A 24,948-nucleotide genomic window follows, 5' to 3' on the forward strand; every position below is an offset into this window, starting at 1 on the left:
TACTGGGGACTGTCTGCAAAGAGTCCTGTGATGTGATCCATCTTCAGGTCTGTCAGCCGTGGATACTAGCACATGCTTCCATGGAAGTAGCAGCAGAGTGAAGTGGACTCTGAGGGTCCTTGGTTGTATTTTTAAGTATGCTGGTTTTATGTTGGTTGGCCTCCAGCCAGGAGGTGGCACTTTCAAGAGCACATTAGCTGCAGTAGTAGGAGGAGGATCAGGCGGTGAGCGGGACCATAGAGCTCCCAAGAGATTGTGTCCTTTGTCTTCGGAGTTCCTTGGCTGTCTCAGGAGCCTGCAGCAGCAATCCATCTTCTTCAAAGGGTCTGTGGATTTTCTTGGCTTTCCTGGTATGTTCCTGCATAGTTTTTGGAGCAAGAATACGCGATGTAGGTTTCCATGTGATGCTCTGTCCATTGAGTGGGAGCAGCAAGTTAGTATTGCCTCCTATCTGCCATTTTCCCCTCTCACCGTGTGATTTGGTTATTTTTATGAAAGTCTAATATTAAAAGATTTGAAAAGTTGGAATGGTGTGATCATGTGTTATACTTGGAAAAGGGAAGACAGTCTACGATCATGTGGTGAAATAAACTACAGTAAAGTAGAGATATTGGAGTAGAATAAAACAAGTAAGAGGTAATTTAATATTGAATGCTCTAGATGTTGGCTGTATATGACATTGATTTGTAATGTAGTATGAAATCTTCAGTGGGAGAAATTGAAAATTTTATAAAAAGGGTGAACATGAATTCTTTGTCGAGGCCAAAGGAAATGATGGTGGGTCCGCCTGAGATTTAAGATGCTCTTGTGTAGTCAGTTCCACACAGTTATTAAGAGGTGATTTATTTTTTATCTTGATGTAATAGCTTGCAGCTGATTTGAATCTCGCTCAGTTTTTGTTTTCCTTTGAGAATGTGAAGGTTGTATGGGTTTAAATTTCACCATTGTTGAAATGAGACAGTAAATCTGAGAATCTTCTTTTATTTTCCTCTGTTAGCTTTGCTGGGTGACCACAAGTATAGAAAAGCAAATGGTATGTAAATATCAAAATTATTTTTTAAAGGGTAAGTCACCTTTTTTTTCTCCTTTAAATTTTATTCTAGGATCCATCAGTTACACAAGTGACAAGAAATGTTCCACCAGGACTTGACGAATATAATCCATTCTCGGATTCTAGAACAGTAAGATTATTCTTGCTTTTAAATGTTTAAAATGAAATTCAATAGGAATTACATTTCAACTATGGTTTCTTTTTTGGTGGGTTGGTTAAACTTAAATAAAAGAAATTGTTAATATTTTATTTAGTATTCAGCAAGCTTGGCTTTTTTTTTAATATGTAGAAATATTAGTAGTAATTGAAGATTACCATGATGACCTTAGTGAAATACTTCAAATTTTCTTTTATGTTTTACAAATTAAATCACAATAATCTTTCTAAAATGTAAACTTTTCTACACTACTTAAAATACTAGGAATTAGAGAAATATTTCTTGGTGTACATGTCATCTGCCTGATAATGTGGGGTGATTTTTTTTTATGTGGAAACTGTGTAGAACTGTAACATGAATGTTTGTATGATTGTGATTTGAATTAGATTATTCTGAATAGTACTAGCCTTCTGTTCTGGCAGAGTAGACTCTCTGGAACTTTACCCAAGCTAGGAAAGCATATTTTTGCCCTCAAAATTTAGTTATTTTTTTTCTTTTAAAAATTTATTTATTGTAGAGACAGGGTCTTCTATGTTCCCCAGGCTGGTCTTGAACTCCTGGTCTCAAGCCATCCTCCCACCTCAGCCTCCCAAAGTGCTGCAACTACAGACGTGAGCCATGGCACCTGGCCTCAAAATTTAGTCTTGATTTATAAAATGTACAAGTATTCAAAAAATCCTCATAAAACAATGGTTTGCTACTCTAGATGTATATTAGAAGTGTCTGGGGGACTTTATTACACTACTCCTTATGGCCCTAATCTCTTAGAGTCAGGGCATTTTGTTTTTAAGTTCTTTTGATGATTTTATTGTGACCTGGATTTGGAAACTTTTGAGGTATATTCTGTTGAAAATTATCCCCAGAATTTCTGTGGCAAATAATTTCATCTCCTGCATTTGGGTCCCCCTCCAATACTTTGTTACTTTGCCCTGTGCATCTCTTCCATTTGGCTGTTCCTGAGTTGTGTCCTTTAATAAGCTGCTAACAGTAAGTAAACTGTTTCCTTGAGTTCTGAGAGCCCTTCTAGAAAATTATCAAACCCAAGGAGAGGGTCATGGAAACGCCCAGTTTATAGCAAGTTAGTCAGTATGGGCGGCAATCTGTGACTTGTGACTGGTGTCTGAAATGAGCTCTTAACCTGTGGGATCTGTGATAATCCAGGTAGGTAGTATCAGAATTGAACTGAATTGTAGGACATCTAGATGGTGTCCAAAGAGTTGGAGAATTGGTTGGTGTGGGGGGAAAAACCCCACATATTCGATGTCAATAGTATTGTTGGTAAAAACAGTCCAAAAGTAAAAGCATTAAAATAAGAATGAACTTTAAAATTTCTCTTTATTTCAAAGCCCTCATTTAACAGCCTTTGCGTATATGTAGCAAATTAATCCCAGGTTGGGATCACTGAAGTGCTTTTTGAGCATGTAAATTACAGGTTAAAACATGTGAAATGGCCAATAAGCTGACCAGTTTTGATATATAAAAATGGTGGTGTCATATGATTCAACCTTATAATGAATTAGTGCTGTGAATATGTGAGAGTACAATTTGGTAGTAGTTGTTGAAGGGAAAAAAAGAAGAGCTGGCAAATTATATTCCTCTATATGTAGTTCTTTTAACTTGATTTCTAGGAGGTGGAGATGGGAACAAGACCATTTTTAAAGTTTTTCGATAAAGAATGAAAAGAGATTATTATATAAATGTTTGGAAAACTTTACTAGCAAGAAATATGTTTAGCATTTTTATAGAGTTAGCAGCTTTAGATTACTCTTATCTGTTGTAGTATTCTACATCAAGCCATCTACTTTGTGCCATGTGCTTTGCCTGTATTATCTTATTGAATTCTCATAACATTCAAAATTGATATTTTAAATTTCCATTTTACTAATAAAGAATCTGATTCACAGGTCAGCTAGCAAGTAAAGTGGCAGAACTGGCTTGTTAACTCATGTGTTATCTGTAAAGGTTTTGCCTTTTTCATTTTGCTAGTGCTGTCTTTGGAGATAGTCACTTAAGAAATAGAAAAAATAGTCCTGGTCTTTGAAAGATTTCTCACCTAATTGGTGTAATTAAAAATTACACAGACACAAAGAAGATATATCCAGAACAAATCAAACAAAATATAAGTCATGATGCTGAATGTTGAGACTTTATGGTTCTGAAAGTGAACAGTCTTGAGCAGGGAGCTAGGCAATAATGAGAAGCCAACTTACAATGAAATGCTTCCCTTAGATTTGATGAACAGTGATATGGTGCCAGAACCAGGAAAATTGTTATGAGAATTGGGTGCATTTTCCTCTGCACTGTTAACATGATGGAAAACACAGTTTAAATATTAAATATTCTTTTATTATATGATGTGATTTCAGAAATTTGTCCATTTTTGTGGCTGTGATTATTTTCCAAAGACATTAGGTGTACTTAGATAATTGATTTAAGTGGTACATTAGCATTAGACCTTGGTCCTGTTTTAGTTAATTGGTGGTATTCATATTTTTATCATAGGACAGTGTTTGTGAAACTGAAGCTTCTTAATTGTTGTATCAGGGTATGGTGAGCTACTTGAGGTCAAGAAGGAAGATCTTCTAGCAGAATGCCTAAGTGTATAATCTTGCTAAGATTTAGAAAGTTCCTGCCCTCTTCTTCTTTTATAATAAAATTGTTTTCTTTTGTACTTACTTTCTGAGTACAAAGAGGACCTGCATTTTAACCTAGGCCCTACCACTATGCAGTTGGTAACTTTAGGCAAACCATATAACTTCTTTGGAAATCTTTTATATATATATATATTACAGTGAAGGCAGGGAGGAAAATGTTGAGTTAAATAATTTTATTTTTTTATAGACACAGGTTCTTGCTTGGTTGCCCAGGCTGGTCTCAAACTCCTGGACTCAAACAGTCCTTCTGCCTTGTCCTCCCAAAGTGTTGGGATTACAGGCATGAACCACCATGCTTAGCTAAGTTAAATAATTTAGTATTAGTGTCTCTTGAAAATTAAGACTAAAGCATCTAGCTCCAGGGACTGACTGGATATAATTGTACATGGTAGTTTACTAATCTTTAATACTGTGAAAGCATTCTGTATAGTTTAACACCTGTCTCTATTTTCTCTCGCTGTGCACTTCTTTTTTCTCTTTTTCTTTGCCTTCTGCTTCTCACTGTTTTGTCGTTCTTGGAGCTCGTTATCTGTCCCTTCTGGAACCTGTTTGTTTCCAGTCTCATTTAATGATACTGTTGATTTATATCCTAGTATCATTGGCTAGAAACACCTGAGTTGTCTTTGGCGCTAACAGCTTCTTTTCCTAAATCTAATCAGTTGCCACATCCTGTCACTTATCCCTACTGGAGATATGACCTGTCTGTTCTTTTCATTCTTTCTTACCTGGCCTAATTCAGGCACTCATGTGAAATGATAGAATGACCTATCTAGTTATCTACTTCCAGCCTCTCTCTTCAAATCCCTTTTTATACTGTGACTGGACTTATTTTCCTAAAGCAGAGGTCAGAGTAGGTCATCTGCCTTCCTTAGAAATGATTATGCATTGCCTACTCAGTAGTTTGGCATGTGAGACCATCCGTGGTTTGACTTCAGACTTTTTGTTTTTATTTTAATTTTGTTTTCATGGACTATTTTTTTAGGCTTTCAGAACAATTGAGCAGAAAGTACAGAGTACCAGTTTGTTTTCTCCAGACTATCTTTTTACTCTTATCTTCTAATGTGCCATTTGCTCCAGCCAAAGTCTAATTAACTCGTGAGCCCCTGACCCTTTTGAGACCATCTCCCCATTGTATAGAGTCAAAAGAGACTGTGGGTGATCATAAGGCTTGACTTCTGTAGGTTTTCAGTGGATCCAGATGAATACTTCACACTGGATATATTCATTTTCTGTTGCTGCAGGATTTTTGCAGCAGTGGAGAGTAGAGAGTTGTTTTTAGGGGAGAGGATGAGAGAAATGGGGGCTGGAAAGGGAAAGGAGGTTAAGATAAAGTTTTGTTACAAAGTTACAATAATGAAGACAGTATGGTACTGGCATAAACATGCAAATCAGTGGAACTGACAACCCAGAAATAAACACTTACATTTATGATCAACTGATTTTTGACAAGCTTGTCAAGATAATCCAATGGGAAAGAATAATCTTTTCAGTAAATGGTGCTGGAATAACTGGATGTCCACATACAGTAGAATGAAGTTGGACTCCTACCTCATCCCATACATAAAAATTAACTCGATCATAGACCTAAAGGTAAGCACTAAAACTATACATAGGAGTAAATCTTCATTACCTTTAGTTAGGCCATGGTTTCTTAGGTGTGACATTGAAAATACAAACAACAAAATAGAAAACAGGCAATTTGGACATCAAAATTTAAAACTTTTTGTCTAAGAACACTATCAAGAAAGTGAAAAGACATCACTTCTCACTTTGATGAAAGTGATGAAAGATGAAAAGACATCTCACAGAATGGGAAAATGTTTGCAGATCACATATTTGATAAGGGACTTGTATCCAGAATATATATTAAATTCTTACAGTTCAATATTAAAAAGACAACCAGGCTAGGTGTGGTGGCTCATGTTTGTAATCCCAGCACCTTTGGAAGCTGAGGTGGGTGGATCATTTGAGGTCAGGAGTTTGAGACCAGCCTGACCAACATGGCAAAACCCCATCTCTACCAAAAATACACAGATTAACCAGGTGTGGTGAGTTCACATGCCTGGAATACATGCCTGAGTCCCAGCTACTCAGGAGGCTGAAGCAGGAAAATCACTTGAACCTGGGAGAGGGAGGTGGCAGTGTTCCAAGATGGTGCCACTGCATTCCATCCTGGGAGACAGAGGAAGACTTGAAGACTTTGTCCCGCCCCGCTCCCCACCCCCCCACAAAAAAAAGACAACCCAGTTTATAATGGGCATAGACATTTTGAATAGACGTTTCTCCTAAGAAGATAAATGGCCGATAAGCACGTGAAAAAATGTTCAACATTGTTAGCTGTCAAGATGCAAATGAAAACCACAAGGAGGATACCACTTCACATCTACTAGGATGTCTATAATCAAAGAGGCAATAGCGAGTATTGGCACGGATGTGGAGAATTGGAACCTTCACATACTGATGATGGGAATGTAAAATGGTGCAGCTGCTTTGTAAAACAGTTTGCTAGCTCTAGGCATTTGTTAAACATAGAATTACCATATGACCAAACATAGAGTTACCATATGACCCTGTAATTCCACTCTTAGGTATATGCCCAAGAGAAGTGAAAACCTACGTCCACAGAAAAACCAGCACACAAATTCAGCCAAAAATTGGAAATAACCTATGTTCCTATCAACCGATGAATGGATAAGTAAAACCTAGCTTAAAAATAAAGTAGTTACTACAACGTAATTGAACTTTGAAAACATTATGCCTTCACCATTATCAACATCCTCCACCAGAGTAGCCATTTGTTACAATTGGTGAATCTGTATTGACACATCAAAATCACCCAGAGTCTATAGATTATGTTAGGGTTCACTTCTTTTTTTTTTTTTTTTTTTTTGGGACACGGTCTTACTCTGTTGCCCAGGCTTCAGTGAAGTGGCATGATTGTAGCTTACTGTAACCTCACACTCCTGGGCTCAAGCAGTCTTCCCACCTTGGCCTCCCAAAATCCTAGGATTACAGGCATAAGCCACTGTTCCTGGCCCAGGTTCGCTTTTTTTTTTTTTTTTTTTTTTTTTTTTGAGACAAGAGTCTTGCTCTGTCGCCCAGGCTGGAGTACGATCTTGGCTAACTGCAACATCCACCTCCTGGGTTCAAGTGATTCTCCTGCCTCAGCCTCCTGAGTAGCTGGGATTACAGGTTTGCACCACCCACACCCATCTACTTTTTTGTATTTTTAGTAGAGATGGGGTTTCACCATGTTGGCCAGGCTGGTCTCAAACTCCTAGCTTCAAGTGATCTGCCTGTCTCAGCCTCCCAAAGTGTTGGGATTACAGGCATGAGCCACTACACCTGGCCCCAGGGTTCATTCTTGATGTTGTACATTCTGTGGGTTTGGACAAATGTATAATGACATATATCCATCATTATAACGTCACACAGAGTACTTTCATTGCCTTAAAAATCCTCTGTGCTATACTTATTCATCTTCCTGCCCCTTCACAGACCCTGGCAACTACTGATCTTTTTACCATCTCCATAGTTTTGCCTTTTCCACAGTGTCGTATAGTTGGAATCATACATAATGTAGCCTTTCAGATTGGCTTCTTTCACTTAGTATGCATAATAAGGTTCCTCCATGTCTTTTCATGGCTTCTTAGCTCATTTCCTTTTAGTGCTGAATAACATACTATTGTCTGGATGTACCACAGCTTATTTAGCCATCCACAAACTCAAGGACATCTTGATTACTACCAAATTTTGGCAGTGATGAATAAAGCTGCTATAAATAACTGTATGTGGGTTTTTTGTATGGATGTAAGTTTTCAGTTCCTTTGGATAAATACCAAGGAATAGAATTACTGGACCATATGGTAACAGTATGTTTAGTTTTGTAAGAAACTGCCAAACGATCTTTCAAAGTGTACCATTTTGCACTCCATCCAGCAATGAATGAGAGTTTCTGTTGCTCTACATCCTCTCCAACATTTGGTGTTATCAATGTTTTGGATTTTGGCCATTTTAATTGGTATGTAGTGGTATGTCATTGTTTTAGTTTGCATTTCCCTGATGATATATGATGTGGAGCACCTTTTTATATGCTCACTTGTCATCTTTATATCTTCTTTTGATGAAGTGTCTGTTAAGGTCTTCTGTCCATTTCTTAATTGGTTTGTTATTGTTGAATTTTAAGGGTTCTTGTATCTTTTGGATAATAGTTCTTTATCAGATGAAAATATTTTCTCCCAGTCTGTGGTTTGTGTTCTCATTCTCTTGACATTGTCTTTTGCAGAGCATTAATATTAAGGAAGTCCAGCTTTTCAATTATTTCTTTCAGGGATCATGCCATTGTTGCTCTCTCTAAAAAGTCATCACCATACCCAAGGTCAATTAAGTTTTCTCCTGTGTTGTCTTCAAGAAGTTTTATCGTTTTGCATTTTATATTTAGGCCTATGATCCATTTTTAAATATTTATTTATTTATTGTAGTGACAGGGTTTTGCCATGTTGCTCATGCTGGTCTTGAACTCTTAAGCTCAAGGAATTCTTTTGCCTTGGCCTCCCTAGTAGCTGGGACTATAGGCATATGCTTGGCTTCTGTGATCCATTCTGAATTAATTTTGCTCTAGCACCATTTGTTGAAAAGACCGTACTGCCTTTGCTCCATTGTCCGAGATCAGTTGACTGTAGTTATGTGGGTCTATTTTTGGGCTCTCCATTCTGTCCTGTTGGTCTCTTTTTCTAATCTTTTGTCAATACCATACTGTCTGGATGACTGTTTCTTTATAGTAAGTGAACTCTAGTAGTGTCAGTCTTCCAACTTTATTCTTCTTTTTCAATATTGTGTTGAGTATTTTGGGTTTTTTTTCCTTTCTGTATAAACTTCAACGTTAGTTTGTCAATATCCACAAAATAACTTGCTGGGATTTTGATTGGGATTGCATTGAATCTGTAGATCAAGTTGGGAAAACCTGACATCTTAATAGTATTGAGTCTTCCTATCCATGATCATGGAATATCTCTTATTCTTTGATTTATTTCATCAGTTTTATAGTTTTTCACATATAGAATGTGTACATATTTCATTAGATTTATGTCTGTTTTACTTTGGGGGATGTTGATATAAATGGTATGGGTTTAATTTGAAATTCTACTTGTTCATTGCTGTTACGTATGAAAGTGATTGACTTTTATATATTAACTTTGTATTGTGCAACCTTAGTATAATTCATTTATTAGTTCTAGGAGGCTTTTGTCAGTACCATTGAATTTTCCATATAGATGATCTTGTTATCTGTGAACAAAGACAGTCTTATTTCTTTCTTCTTAATAATCTTCATACTTTTTTTGGGTCTTATTATATTAGTTATGACTTCTAGTACAGTGTTGAAAAGGAGTGGTGAGAGGGGATATCCTTGCCTTGTTCCTGATCTTAGCTGGAAAGCTTCTAGTTTCTTATCATTAAGTTGATGTTAGCATTGGGCTTTTTGTAGGTGTTCTTTATCAAATTGAGGAAGTTCCCCTCTATTCCTAGTTTGCTGAATGGTTCTATTATGAATGGGTGTTGGATTTTGTGAAATGCTTTTTCTGTATCTACTAATATGGTCATATGATTTTTCTTTTTTAGCCTGTTGACATAATGAATTACATTAATTGAATTTTGAATGTTGAACCAGCCTAGCATACCTGGAAAAAATCCCACTTGGTTTTATATATGATTTGTTTCATATATGATTGGATTCAATCTGCTAATATTTTGTTGAAGATTTTTGCATCCATGTTCATCAGAGAATATTGATCTATAGTTTTTTTCTTGTGTCTTTGTCTGGTTTGATATGAGGGTATTTCTAGCCTCATAGAATGAATTAGGAAGTCTTCCTTTTGCTTCTTTTGTCCGATTGAGACTGTATGGAGTTAATAAAATTTCTACCTTAAATGATTGGTAGCATTCACCAGTGGATCCATCTGGGCCTGTTACTTTCTGTTTTGGAAGGTTATTACTTATTGAGTCAATATCTTTAATAAATATAGGCCTATTTAGGTAGCCTGTTTTTTCTTCTGTAAGTTTACACAGATTGCATTTTCCAAGGCACTGGTGCATTTCTTGTAGGTTATCAGATTTTTGGGCATAGAGTTATTCATAATATGTCTTGGTTATCCTTTTAATGTCTATGGGACCTCAGTGGATGTCTCTTCCTTCATTTCTGATATTAGTAATTTGTGTCCTCCCTTTTGTTCCTCCTTAGGGAGCCTGACTAGAGGCTTATTGAGTTTATTGGTCTTTTGCAAAAGCCAGGTTTTCATTTTGTTGATTTTTTTTTTTTTTTTTTTTTTGAGACGGAGTCTCGCTCTGTCGCCCAGGCTAGAGTGCAGTGGCCGGATCTCAGCTCACTGCAAGCTCCGCCTCCCGGGTTTACACCATTCTCCTGCCTCAGCCTCCTGAGTAGCTGGGACTACAGGCGCCCGCCACCTCGCCCGGCTAGTTTTTTGTATTTTTTAGTAGAGACAGGGTTTCACCGTGTTAGCCAGGATGGTCTCGATCTCCTGACCTCGTGATCCGCCCGTCTCGGCCTCCCAAAGTGCTGGGATTACAGGCTTGAGCCACCGCGCCCGGCCCATTTTGTTGATTTTTTTCTATTGATTTCCTGTTTTTAATTTCATTGATTTCTGCTCTTATTTCTTTTCTTCTGCTTATTTTGGATTTGATTTGCTCTTCTTTTTCTAGTTTCCTAAGATGGAAAATTGGAGTATGGATTTTAGATCTTTCTTATCTAATATATGCACTCAATGCTATACGTTGTCCTCTAAACTCTGCTTTCACTGCATCCCACAAATTTCGATAAGATATACATTTTTTTCCACTTAGCTCAAAATACTTTAAAATTTCTCTTGAGATTTCTTCTTTGACTTGTGTTATTTAGAAGTGTCTTTTTAAATTTCCATATATTTTGGGATGTTTCAGTTTTCTTCGTGTTACTGATTTCTCATTTAATTCCCTTGTTGTTTGAGAGTAAATACTATATTTCTATTTTTTAAAAATTTGTTAAGATGTGTTTTATGTTACAGAATGTCTTCTGTCTTAGTGAATGTTCCAGGTGAACTTGAGAAGAATGCGTTTCTGCTGTTGGATAAAGTGGTTGATAGGTGTTAATTATATCCAGTCAATGGATGGTATTGTTGAATTCAGCTATGTTCTTAATGATTTTTTGCCTGCTAGATTGGTCCATTTCTGATTTGAGGGGTGTTGGAGTCTACAACTATAATAGTAGTTTCATCTTTCTCCTTGCAGTTCCATTAGTTTTTGCCTCTTGTAGTTTGATGCTCTGTCATTAGGTGCATATACATTAAGGAATGCTATGTCTTGGAGAATTGACCCATGTATCATTATGTAATGCCCTTCTTTATCTCTAATGACTTTCTTTGCTTTAAGTCTGCTTTTTCTGAAATTTTTTGTTAGTGTTAGCATGGTATATTTTTCTGTTTACTTCGAATCTATATGTTTATATTTAAAATGAGTTTCTTATAGACAATATATAGTTGGGTCTTGTTTTTTGATCATCTCATAATCTGTCTTTTAATTAGTGCCTTGAGACCATTGACATTCAAAGTGATTATTGGTTTAGTTGGATTAATATCTACCACATTGATTGCTATTATCTGTTTGTTGCCCTTGTTCTCTTTGTCTTCTACTCTTGGTGGTTTGTTTTGTTTTGAGACGGTGTCTCACTCTGTCACCCAGGCTGGAGTGCAGTGGCTCAGTCTCCAGATCTCAACTCACTGCAACCTCCGCCTTCCAGGTTCAAGCAATTCTCCTGTTTTCAGCCTTCTGAGTAGCTGGGATTACAGGCACCTGCCATCACACCTGGCTAATTTTTGTATTTTTCGTAGAGGCAGGGTTTCACCATATTGGCCATGCTGGTCTCAAAGTCCTGGCCTCAAGTGATCTGCCTGCCTTGGCCTCCCAAAGTGCTGGGGATTACAGGCATGAGCCATTGTGCCCAGCCCTCTTGGTGAGTTTAATAGAACATTTTACATGATTATAATTCATCTCCTTTGTTATTATATCAGTTAGTGGTTGCCCTAGAGTTTGCAATATATATTTATAACAAATCCAAACCTACATACAAATAACTATACTGTTTCACAGGTGCCTTATATAACAATCTGATTCCTCCCTCTCATCTTTGTATCATTGCTGTCATTCATTTCGCTGATATATAAGCATATACAAACACATATATGTATATATATGCACACACAAGATATTTGCAGAAGAACCTGTGATTGAATACATTGTTGCTGTTATTATTTTGAACCAGCTGTTTTCTGTTAGACCATTTGAGAATAAGAAAAACAAGATGTGGTGTCTCATGCATGTAATCAGCTTTGGGAGGCTAAGGTAGGAGGATTACTTGAGGCCAGGGATTCAAAACCAGCCTAGGCAATGTAGTGATATCCCATTGAGATCCTGTCTCTACAAAACAAAAAACAAAAAAGCCCCACAAAAATTAGCCAGGCATTGGCCTGGCATGGTGGCTCACGCCTTTAATCCCAGCATTTCGGGAGGCTGAGGCGGGCAAATCACTTGAAGTCAGGAGTTTGAGACCAGTCTGGCCAACATGGTTGAAACCCTGTCTCTACCAAAAATACAAAATTATCTGGGTGTGGTGTCGTGTGCCTGTAGTCCCAGCTACTTGGGAGGCTGAGGCAGGAGAATTGTTTGAACCTAGGAGGTGGAGGCTGTAATGAGCCAAGATTGTGCCTAGGGGACAGTGAGACTCTGTCTCAAAAAAAAAAAAAAAAAACGCCAGGCATGATGGGCACGCCTGTTGTATTAGCTACTCACTCAGGAGGCAGAGGCAGAAGGATTGCTTGAGCTCAGGAGTTTGAGGCTACAATTTGCTATGATCATGCTACGGTGCTCCAACCTGAGTTGACAGAGACCCTGTCTCTAAAAAAAAAAAAAAAGGGTTTTAAACTTCATCTGTTTCTTGTATGCTCATGCTTTCTTTATGTGGATCCAAGTTTCTGACCTATATTATTCTTATCCTCTCAGAACTTAAAAAGTATATATTTAAAAATATTTAATATTTCACTGCAACCTTGACCTCCCAGGATGATGGGACTACAGGCGTGTGCTACCAGTGCTAATTGTTTTATTTTTCTCGAGACAGGGTCTCACTGTATTGCCCAGGCTGGTCTCAAACGCCTGGGCTCAAACAATCCTCTTCCCTCAGCCTCCCAAAGTGCCGGGGTTACAGGTGTGAGCCACTGTGCCCAGCCTTACAGTTTTTTTTTTTTGCTAGTCTGACATGATGTAGTGGGTAAAAGAAATTGCAGTAACTAGGTCTTTAGTTGTGTGGTGGTAAGGTGTTGAGAAGCGCACTATAGTCCTATGATTACGTGTCAGTCTTTCATTGATACTGTGGACTTCACAAATGTTTCGAAGTTGTTTTCTTCCTTCTTAGGTGGGACAGAATGGCTAGAGTGGGCTGCAGTTGGGTATTTCCCCTCCCCCAGGTGAGTTAGGCTCTGATAAGCCCTAACAGGTTAGGCACTGGTTAAATAGTTTCTCCTGAGGGGAGGCCTTGTTAAGAACAGAGTGCTCTGGTGTTTTTCAAAAACAGTTCATTTCCCCACTCCACTTGTTAGAAGAAGGAGGGGATTTTTTCCCTGTGTACTATGGTTGAGTTCCTGGAGATAAAATGAAAGTGCCAGGGGATTCACCACATGAATGGGTTCACCCCCTGTAGATTTTAACTCTCCGTGTTGTCTATGCTGAGCTTCCAGCAATTTCTTAGTTACAATTAAAATTTTTCTGCCCCGGTGATGGTTCTTGCAGTGGTTTCTGCTAGAGAGCTTTTGCTCTGGCAAGTTGTTACTCCTTGAATTGACCTATTTCTCCAGTCATGGGACAGCAGTTTGCCCTGTGTCCTCAACATCTCTTAATGATCTAGAATGAATTACTGATTTTTTAGTTTGTTCATCTTTTCACTTGTTGTTAGGGTGGAGTGGTAAATTCTAAACTCCTTATACATGAAGCTGGAAACTGAAAGTCCCCTTTACTTGCTTTAATTTTTTTCAGAGTAAAAACCATGGGTCTTTAAAACAGCCTTTAATCCGACCCCTAATATTCTTTGTTCTTCATCTTGTAACACCCTCTCCCTGTGTATTCCTGTCTAGCACACTGATTCCTCACATATGCCATGCATTCTCCTGACTTTGCATTGGTTGTCACCTCTGTTTAAAATGGTCTTCCCCTAGACAGATAATCTGCAAGGCTTACTTTCTCACCTCCTTGAAGTCTTTGTTCAAAATTGACTTCCCTAATCACCTATGTAAACTTATCCGTCAGCCAGTATTCAGGACCTCTTCACTCTGGTCTTTTTGTTGTTGTCCTGTAGAATTGATTGCCTTTTCAGATGCTCTGGAATGTGTGTGTTTAATATGTGTATTGTTCATCTTCTGTTGCTAGAATGTAGTTTTATGGGAGTAGGGGTGTTTACTTATTTTGTTCATTAATGTATCCCAATTCCTGTATATGTTTGTGGCCCGTTGTAGTTGACCAATGAATGTTTGATGAATGTATGAATGAATGTGTATGGTCACATTTGTTCTTTTATGTTCCTTTATCTATTTGGAAACTCCCATACTGGTATATTTCTTCTTTCCTATTACACACCTCCTTCCCCAGACAATTATCCTAATCTTCAAAAACCTTATTTTTGAAAAAAATACTAAGTGATTAGTCTATTATGTCTGTTTGTCCTGATTCTGAGATTAGTATGTTTAATCTTTCAGCACTCTTAATAACAAGGGAATCTATGTTAAGCATAGCCACAGTCCTTTCTTCTCTGCTGAATCAGAGGCTGTTAAAGTGAGTGAAAGCTGCAAAAAGTTTCAGGATTCTTTTGGCAGTTTAAGTGAAAGAAATAAAACAGTGTTTTATAGAAGCTGTAAACTTTGTTGCCTTAGAGAGGAGTTCTCAAATTTTAAGGTGTCTAAGAATCACCATGGGGAGATCGTTAAAAATGGTAGCTTGTTAAAAGTACAAATTCTTTCTCCTAATCCTTGAGGTTCTGAATCAATAGGTTCATAGTAGGGCCCAGAGTTTGCATTTTCAGTAAGTACCTGGGGTGTCTGATACTGGACGTCCATGAATATAAATTAAGTAACATTGTTTTAGACCCTACATACACTTAGGATATTTTTTTGGTTCAGAGATGGAAGAGAAAGAGCTGGAGAAAGCAAGAAGAAATTTTCTGGAATAGGTGTTTAGAATATGGAAGAAAACCTGGAAGGAGAAAATATATTTGCTTATGCATGACAAAGACAACTCATGAACTTCCTGTGCCTTGAAGAGACCTTGGGTAGTCATTTATTTAAAATTAATCACCCTTGGAATTTCCAGTGCAGAGAGCTCACTATATTATAGAGCAGTCCATCCACTATTGTATAATCATGATTATTATTATGTTCTTAATTCTCTTGAGACAATATATTTTTCTTTTCTTTTTTTTTTTGAGATGGAGTCTCACTCTGTCGCCCAGGCTGGAGTGCAGTGGCCAGATCTCAGCTCACTGCAAGCTCCGCCTCCCGGGTTCACGCCATTCTCCTGCCTCAGCCTCCCGAGTAGCTGGAACTATAGGCGCCCACCACCTCGCCCGGCTAGTTTTTTGTATTTTTTAGTAGAGATGGGGTTTCACCATGCTCGCCAGGATGGTCTCAATCTCCTGACCTCGTGATCCGCCCGTCTCGGCCTCCCAAAGTGCTGGGATTATAGGCTTGAGCCACCGCGCCCGGCCTGACAATATATTTTTCTATAATTTTTATCTGTTGGTCCTAGCTGAGTTCTATAAGCCAAACCAAAGAGGCAAATGTAGTAAGGTGATTTGTGTTAAAATATAAAATAATTATAACCCCCTTATTTTTCTGAGAGATATTTAAACATGTCTATTCCCAGTTTGTGAAATTTCATCCATCCATGGGATGAGGATATACAGCCTTGCTCGGCCAGACTTTGTTTTTGATTCTGCCTCCAGGGTCAGTTCTCTCATTCTCTTCCTGGTCTGTTCCTGTTTTGTTCTTTGTCTCCAACTCTGCACCCTCTGCTTTTCTCAGTACTTCAGGTTTTTCCCAGGTACAGCCAAAGTAGTGGCAGACACAGTTCTAGGTTTGTCAGGAGAGGAGCTTACTGTAGTACATTTGGTTGCAATAGAGTGTTTTCTTTTTCCCTGCCAATAGGTTGACTTTCCTTCTGTATTTGGAATTTTGGTTAATGTAAAATGAAGATGATATACTGTGGAGTGTCCAGTGAGATACAGAGGTCTTCCTTTTTGCATCTCAAATGTTTCTTCTCCTATCATTTTTTTTGTTGTTATTCCTAAAGTAGTTCTTTTAGTGAGGGTCTATTGGTAGAAATTTTTTCAGTGTTTATTGTTATTATTTCATCTTGGTTCTCAAACAGCTAATCTGACTGGATTTAGAGTTCTACATTATCAGTTATTTTCTCTCAGCCATTTAGCACCTTATACTTGAGCTTGCACTGTTGCTATTGAGAAGCTAGCTCAGTCTTAGGATTTTAGGTGAAAGGATACACCGTGGTTTATAGGTGACCTTCCTTTGTGTGGGAATTATCCTTTTTTTTTCCTTGCAGTTTTTAAGGTTTGCTCTTTCTTTGTGATGTATCTGAGTGTTATTATTATTTTTTAAATTCGACTTGTGTTTTAGAGTTTTGAATCTGAGAATTAGTGTCTTCATACTCTGTTTAAACATTGACTCTCACTCATCCTATTTTTTTTTCCCTCTGGACCTCTTAATTGTATGTTAGATCTTCTTAATCATCATGTCTTGTAATTTCTCATATTTTCCATTTTTTAGGTCTCTGTGCTGTGTCACACAGAAAACTAGTTTTCTTTAGATTCACTTCCATTTCTTCATTATTTCATCTTTGTGTAGTTTGCTGTTCAACTTGTCTATTAAATTTATAATTTAAAAATCATTATTAAAGTTTTCAATTTTAGAAGTTCTATATGTATCATTTAAGAAGCTGTTTGGCCAATTCTCATAGTCTGTTGTTAGTCAAACTTTTATTATCCTCTTATTTCTTTATTAAACACACCTGTTTTATGTCTGATAATTCAAATATATTCAGTTCTTATTTTGTAATTTGCTATTTCTGTGAACCCTTGTGGCTTGTTTCCTCACACATTTAAATCATAAGCCAAAGTTACTTGGAACTTTATCTGTGTTGATTTCTTGAAGCCTGGTGTATTAGTTCTCACGCTGCTAATAAAGACATACCCGAGACCGGGTAATTTATAAAGAAAAAGAGGTTTAATGGACTTGCAGTTCCACATGGCTGAGGAGGCCTCACAATCATGGTGGGAGGTGAAGGACAAGCAAAGGCACGTGTTATATGGCCGGCAGGCAAGAGAGCATAAGTAGGGGAACTCCCTTTTATAAAACCATCAGATATCATGAGATTTATTCACTGTCATGAGAACAGCAAAGGAAAGACCCACCCCCATGATTCAGTTACCTCCCACCAGGCCCCTCCCATGACACATGGGAATTATGGGAGCTACAATTCAAGATGAGATTTGGGTGGGGACACAGCCAAACCCGTATCACCTAGTTTTAATGTTTGTTCCTCTACTTTTGCCAAATGCCTGAGTCCATGACCAGCCTGAGATCCTTTTCAATGAAAATTGGAGGTTGGATTATCTAGTCTATGTGGGTAGTAGAATTCTGACCTGAGATCTGCAAGTTGGTAGGTTTTTGTTTTTTGTTTTGTCTTTTTTTTTTTTTTGAGACAGAATCTTGCTCTGTTGCCCAGGCTGGAGTGTAGTGGTGTGATCTTGGCTCATTGCAACCTCTGCCTCCTGGGCTCAAGCTGTCCTTCTGCCTCAGCCTCCTAAGTAGCTGGGACTCCAGGCATGTGCCACCACGCTTGGTTAATTTTTAAATTTTTGTGTAGAGCTGAGGTCTCACTATATTGCCCAGGCTGGTCTCAATCTCCTGGCCTTGAGTGATCCTCCCACCTCAGCCTCCCAAAGTGCTGAGATTACAGGTATGAACCACCATGCCTGGTCATTGGTAGGTTTATGACTAGGAATTCTCAGGGAAGATTTCCCTTTTTTCCCCCTTCTACATCCAGAATTAAGGACAAGACATGGAGGTATTCCCATCTTTTTTTTTTTCTTTTTCTGTGAAACTGCCCTTTTCTTACTCATCCACTGAAACTGTCATTTTTTAGAGACTCCTGGCTTTATGCAGGGATCTTGTCCATCACTTACCATCCTTGTACCAGCTCCAAAGCTTTGCCTCTAGTTTACTAGTGCAGATGGATCACTAGTAATTTGGTGAATGGTTTGGTATCAAGGCTCTTCTTTCTTTGGATTTAGTAGTTCCTGCTTTCTTGCCTCCCAGGATTTCTTGTTGCGTTAGCTGTGTATTTACAATATTATTTAAATAAAATTTGGTTCAGTATTTTTTTGGTATTATGTACTAGAAGGGGATCTCTACATATGGATGATCTGCTGTGTTTTCAGAAATGATAGTTTGGCCGGGCGCGGTGGCTCAAGCCTGTAATCCCAGCACTTTGGGAGGCCGAGACCGGCGGATCACAAGGTCAGGAGATCGAGACCATCCTGGCTAACATGGTGAAACCCCGTCTCTACTAAAAAATACAAAAAACTAGCCGGGCGAGGTGGCGGGCGCCTGTAGTCCCAGCTATTCGGGAGGCTGAGGCAGGAGAATGGCATAAACCCGGGAGGCAGAGCTTGCAGTGAGCTGAGATCTGGCCACTGCACTACAGCCTGGGTGACAGCGAGACTCTGTCTCAAAAAAAAAAAAAAAAAATGATAGTTGTGAGTGGCTTGTTTTATATAGACAGATAGATAGAGACAGAGACACATGTAGACACACACATACACACACACACACACACATGCATATATGCTCATCTGTGCCAAAGTGAAAAGTTGGAAATGAACTAGGAACCATCATCACAATAGGTATTTAGTAGTGATGAAAAGAGGTCGTCCTCCAGAATTCTACTTCGCTTGAGTTGGCTATTCCAGTATGTTGTGGCTAAAGAAAATACTGGGTCTTTAACATCTGCAGATGTGAAGAAATTATCAGGATAATAGCTATTAGATTTATATCAGTGCTATTAGAGATTTGTGGCTCTCCAACATTTCTCATCATTGCTTTACCACAAGCAACTATGGCCTTAAGTATATCACATTACTAGCTCTAACCCTACCTTCATCCTTATCTACTAGTTTATTATACTTAATACTTCCTTTGTTATTTAAAGTAATAACAGCATTTATAGCAAGATTTCAGCTGGGTGCATTCTTAGATAATTCTTCTGTGTTTTTCTGGAAATATGCTGCTGCCAGGCTAACTTTGCCAGGCATTTTATTAATATTTGCTCATTGTTTTATTGTTGCTGCTTATTACACCAGAAGACAGGACTTTAGGGCCATGCTTTCTTTTTTTCTAGGGGAAGATTTATTATTGATCAAGATAGGAATTCTTTTTTTTTTTTTTTTTTCATTTTTATTTTTTATTATACTTTAAGTTCTAGGGTACATGTGCATAACGTTTATATCATGTATAACTCCCCAATGCAATCCCTCCCTCCTCCCCCCTCCCCATGATAGGCCCCAGTGTGTGATGTTCCCCTTCCCGAGTCCAAGTGATCTCATTGTTCAGTTCCCACCTATGAGTGAGAACATGCGGTGTTTGGTTTCTCTTCTTGTGATAGTTTGCTAAGAATGATGGTTTCCAGCTGCATCCATGTCCCTACAAAGGACGCAAACTCATCCTTTTTGATGGCTGCATAGTATTCCATGGTGTATATGTGCCACATTTTCTTAATCCAGTCTGTCACAGATGGACATTTGGGTTGATTCCAAGTCTTTGCTATTGTGAATAGTGCCGCAATAAACATACGTGTGCATGTGTCTTTGTAGTAGAGTAATTTATAATCCTTTGGGTATATACCCAGTAGTGGGATGGCTGGGTCATATGGTACATCTAGTTCTAGATCCTTGAGGAATCGCCATACTGTTTTCCATAATGGTTGAACTAGTTTACAATCCCACCAACAGTGTAAAAGTGTTCCTATTCCTCCACATCCTCTCCAACATCTATTGTTTCCTGACTTCTTAATGATTGCCATTCTAACTGGTGTGAGATGGTATCTCATTGTGGTTTTGATTTGCATTTCTCTGATGGCGAGTGATGACGAGCATTTTTTCATGTGTCTGTTGGCTGTATGGATGTCTTCTTTTGAGAAATGTCTGTTCATATCCTTTCCCCACTTTTTGATGGGGTTGTTTGTTTTTTCTTGTATATTTGTTTGAGTTCTTTGTAGATTCTGGATATTAGCCCTTTGTCAGATGAGTAGGTTGCAAAAATTTTCTCCCATTCTGTAGGTTGCCTGTTCACTCTGATGGTAGTTTCTTTTGCTGTGCAAAAGCTCTTAGTTTAATGAGATCCCATTTGTCAATTTTGGCTTTTGCTGCCGTTGCTTTTGGTGTTTTAGACATGAAGTCCTTGCCCATGCCTATGTCCTGAATGGTACTACCTAGATTTTCTTCTAGGGTTTTTATGGTATTAGGTCTAACATTTAGGTCTCTAATCCATCTTGAATTAATTTTCGTATAAGGGGTAAGGAAAGGATCCAGTTTCAGCTTTCTACTTGTGGCTAGCCAATTTTCCGAGCACCATTTATTAAATAGGGAATCCTTTCCCCATTTCTTGTTTTTGTCAGGTTTGTCAAAGATCAGATGGCTGTAGATGTGTGGTATTATTTCTGAGGACTCTGTTCTGTTCCACTGGTCTATTCTCTGTTTTGGTACCAGTACCATGCTGTTTTGGTTACTGTAGCCTTGTAGTATAGTTTGAAGTCAGGTAGCGTGACGCCTCCAGCTTGTCCTTTTGACCTAGGATTGTCTTGGCAATGCGGGCTCTCTTTTGGTTCCATATGAACTTTAAAGCAGTTTTTTCCAATTCTGTGAAGAAACTCATTGGTAGCTTGATGGGGATGGCATTGAATCTATAAATAACCTTGGGCAGTATGGCCATTTTCACGATATTGATTCTTCCTATCCATGAGCATGGTATGTTCTTCCATTTGTTTGTGTCCTCTTTGATTTCACTGAGCAGTGGTTTGTAGTTTCCTTGAAGAGGTCCTTTACATCCCTTGTAAGCTGGATTCCTAGGTATTTTATTCTCTTTGAAGCAATTGTGAATGGAAGTTCATTCCTGACTTGGCTCTCTGCTTGTCTGTTACTGGTGTATAAGAATGCTTGTGATTTTTGCACATTAATTTTGTATCCTGAGACTTTGCTGAAGTTGCTTATCAGCTTAAGGAGATTTTGGGCTGAGACGATGGGTTTTTCTAAATATACAATCATGTCATCTGCAAACAGGGACAATTTGACTTCTTCTTTTCCTAACTGGATACCCTTGATTTCTTTCTCTTGCCTGATTGCCCTAGCCAGAACTTCCAACACGATGTTGAATAGGAGTGGTGAGAGAGGGCATCCCTGTCTTGTGCCAGTTTTCAAAGGGAATTTTTCCAGTTTTTGCCCATTCAGTATGATATTAGCTGTGGGTTTGTCGTAAATAGCTCTTATTATTTTGAGGTACGTTCCATCAATACCGAATTTATTGAGCGTTTTTAGCATAAAGGGCTGTTGAATTTTGTCAAAAGCCTTTTCTGCATCTATTGAGATAATCATGTGGTTCTTGTCTTTGGTTCTGTTTATATGCTGGATTACGTTTATTGATTTGCGAATGTTGAACCAGCCTTGCATCCCAGGGATGAAGCCCACTTGATCATGGTGGATAAGCTTTTTGATGTGCTGCTGAATCCGGTTTGCCAGTATTTTATTGAGAATTTTTGCATCGATGTTCATCAGGGATATTGGTCTAAAATTCTCTTTTTTGTGTGTCTCTGCCAGGCTTTGGTATCAGGATCATGTTGGCCTCATAAAATGAGTTAGGGAGGATTCCCTCTTTTTCTGTTGATTGGAATAGTTTCAGAAGGAATGGTACCAGCTCCTCCTTGTACCTCTGGTAGAATTCAGCTGTGAATCCATCTGGTCCTGGATTTTTTTCGTGGGGGTAGGCTATTAATTGTTGCCTCAATTTCAGAGCCTGTTATTGGTCTATTCAGGGATTCAACTTCTTCCGTTCAGTCTTGGGAGAGTGTAAGTGTCCAGGAAATTATCCATTTCTTCTAGATTTTCTAGTCGATTTGCGTAGAGGCATTTATAGTATTCTCTGATGGTTGTTTGTATTTCTGTGGGGTCGGTGGTGATATCCCCTTTATCATTTTTATTGCGTCTATTTGATTCCTCTCTCTTTTCTTCTTTATTAGTCTTGCTAGCGGTCTGTCAATTTTGTTGATCTTTTCAAAAAACCAACTCCTGGATTCATTGATTTTTTGGAGGGTTTTTTGTGACTCTATGTCCTTCAGTTCTGCTCTGATCTTAGTTATTTCTTGCCTTCTGCTAGCTTTTGAATGTTTGCTCTTGCCTCTCTAGTTCTTTTAATTGTGATGTTAAAGTGTCAATTTTAGATCTCTCCTGCTTTCTCTTGTGGGCATTTAGTGCTATAAATTTCCCTCTACACACTGCTTTAAATGTGTCCAGAGATTCTGGTATGTTGTATCTTTGTTCTCATTGGTTTCAAAGAACATCTTTATTTCTGCTTTCATTTCGTTATGTACCCAGTAGTCATTCAGGAGCAGGTTATTCAGTTTCCATGTAGTTGAGGTTTTGATTGAGTTTCTTAGTCCTGAGTTCTAGTTGATTGCACTGTGGTCTGAGAGACAGTTTGTTATAATTTCTGTTCTTGTACATTTGCTGAGGAGTGCTTTACTTCCAATTATGTGGTCAATTTTGGAATAAGTGCGATGTGGTGCTGAGAAGAATGTATATTCTGTTGATTTGGGGTGGAGAGTTCTATAGATGTCTATTAGGTCCGCTTGGTGCAGAGATGAGTTCAATTCCTGGATATCCTTGTTAACTTTCTGTCTCGTTGATCTGTCTAATGTTGACAGTGGAGTGTTGAAATCTCCCATTATTATTGTATGGGAGTCTAAGTCTCTTTGTAGGTCTCTAAGGACTTGCTTTATGAATCTGGGTGCTCCTGTATTGGGTGCATAATATTTAGGAGAGTTAGCTCTTCCTGTTGAATTGATCCCTTTACCATGATGTAATGGCCTTCTTTGTCTCTTTTGATCTTTGATGGTTTAAAGTCTGTTTTATCAGAGACTAGGATTGCAACCCCTGCTTTTTTTTGTTCTCCATTTGCTTGGTAGATCTTTCTCCATCCCTTTATTTTGAGCCTATGTATGTCTCTGCATGTGAGATGGGTCTCCTGAATACAGCAGACTGATGGGTCTTGACTCTTTATCCAGTTTGCCAGTCTGTGTCTTTTAATTGGAGCATTTAGTCCATTGACATTTAAGGTTAATATTGTTATGTGTGAACTTGATCCTGTCATTATGATATTAACTGGTTATTTTGCTCATTAGTTGATGCAGTTTCTTCCTAGCCTCTATGGTCTTTACATTTTGGCATGTTTTTGCAATGGCTGGTACCGGTTGTTCCTTTCCATGTTTAGGGCTTCCTTCAGGGTCTCTTGTAAGGCAGGCCTGGTGGTGACAAAATCTCTAAGCATTTGCTTATCTGTAAAGGATTTTATTTCTCCTTCACTGATGAAACTTAGTTTGGCTGGATATGAAATTCTGGGTTGAAAATTCTTTTCTTTAAGAACGTTGAATATTGGCCCCCACTCTCTTCTGGCTTGTAGAGTTTCTGCCGAGAGATCTGCTGTTAGTCTGATGGGCTTCCCTTTGTGGGTAACCTGACCTTTCTCTCTGGCTGCCCTTAAGATTTTTTCCTTCATTTCAACTTTGGTGAATCTGGCAATTATGTGTCTTGGAGTTGCTCTTCTGGAGGAGTATCTTTGTGGCGTTCTCTGTATTTCCTGAATTTGAATGTTGGCCTGCCCTACTAGGTTGGGGAGTTCTCCTGGATGATATCCTGAAGAGTGTTTTCCAACTTGGTTCCATTTTCCCCTCACTTTCAGGCACCCCAATCAGACGTAGATTGGTCTTTTTACATAATCCCATACTTCTTGCAGGCTTTGTTCATTTTTTTCTTCTTTTTTCTTTTGGTTCTCTTCTCGCTTCATTTCATTCATTTGATCCTCAATCGCTGATACTCTTTCTTCCAGTTGATCGAGTCAGTTACTGAAGCTTGTGCATTTGTCACATATTTCTCGTGTCATGGTTTCATCTCTGTCATTTCGTTTATGATCTTCTCTGCATTAATTAGTCTAGCTGTCAATTCTTCCACTTTTTTTTCAAGATTTTTAGTTTCTTTGCACTGGGTACGTAATTCCTCCTTTAGCTCTGAGAGGTTTGATGGACTGAAGCCTTCTTCTCTCATCTCGTCAAAGTCATTCTCTGACCAGCTTTGATCCGTTGCTGGCGATGGGCTGCGCCTTTGCAGGGGGAGATGCGCTCTTATTTTTTGAATTTCCAGCTTTTCTGCCCTGCTTTTTCCCCTCTTTGTGGTTTTATCTGTCTCTGGTCTTTGATGATGGTGACGTACTGATGGGGTTTTGGTATAGGTGTCCTTCCTGTTTGATAGTTTTCCGTCTGACTGTCAGAAGGACTGTCTGTTGGTCTGTTGGAGATTGCTTGAGGTCCACTCCAGACCCTGGTTGCCTGGGTATCAGCAGCAGAGGTTGCCAAGATAGAATATTGCTGAGCAGCGAGTGTACCTGTCTGATTCTTCCTTTGGAAGTTTCCTCTCAGGGATGACTCCACCCTGTGAGGTGTGGGGTGTCAGACTGCCCCTAGTGGGGGATGTCTCCCAGCTAGGCTACTCAGGGGTCAGGGACCCACCTGAGCAGGCAGTCTGTCCGTTCTCGGATCTCAACCTCCGCGTTGGGAGATCCATGGCTCTCCCCAAAGCTGTCAGACAGAGTCGTTAGCCTCTGCACCGCCCCCGCTGCTTTCCCTATTGGACCTCAGCTGTGGGCTGTCGCCAGAGGTGG

The 24,948-nt window shown here is 38.8% G+C and overlaps 1 protein-coding gene across 2 annotated transcripts in view; it reads left to right on the forward strand.

Moving 5' to 3' along the window:
- Positions 1-24,948, forward strand: part of SCAMP1 (secretory carrier membrane protein 1) — a 129,874-nt gene that overhangs the window by 31,844 nt on the left and 73,082 nt on the right. For both annotated transcript variants that reach the window (XM_033179947.1, XM_033179948.1), the window contains exon 2: positions 1,104-1,181. In XM_033179947.1, the coding sequence (XP_033035838.1) occupies positions 1,104-1,181 (78 nt within the window). The remainder of the gene's footprint in view (positions 1-1,103; positions 1,182-24,948) is intronic.

The sequence above is a fragment of the Trachypithecus francoisi genome, unplaced genomic scaffold (assembly GCF_009764315.1).
Source record: "Trachypithecus francoisi isolate TF-2019V2 unplaced genomic scaffold, Tfra_2.0 Lachesis_group2, whole genome shotgun sequence".
NCBI lineage: Eukaryota > Metazoa > Chordata > Mammalia > Primates > Cercopithecidae > Trachypithecus > Trachypithecus francoisi.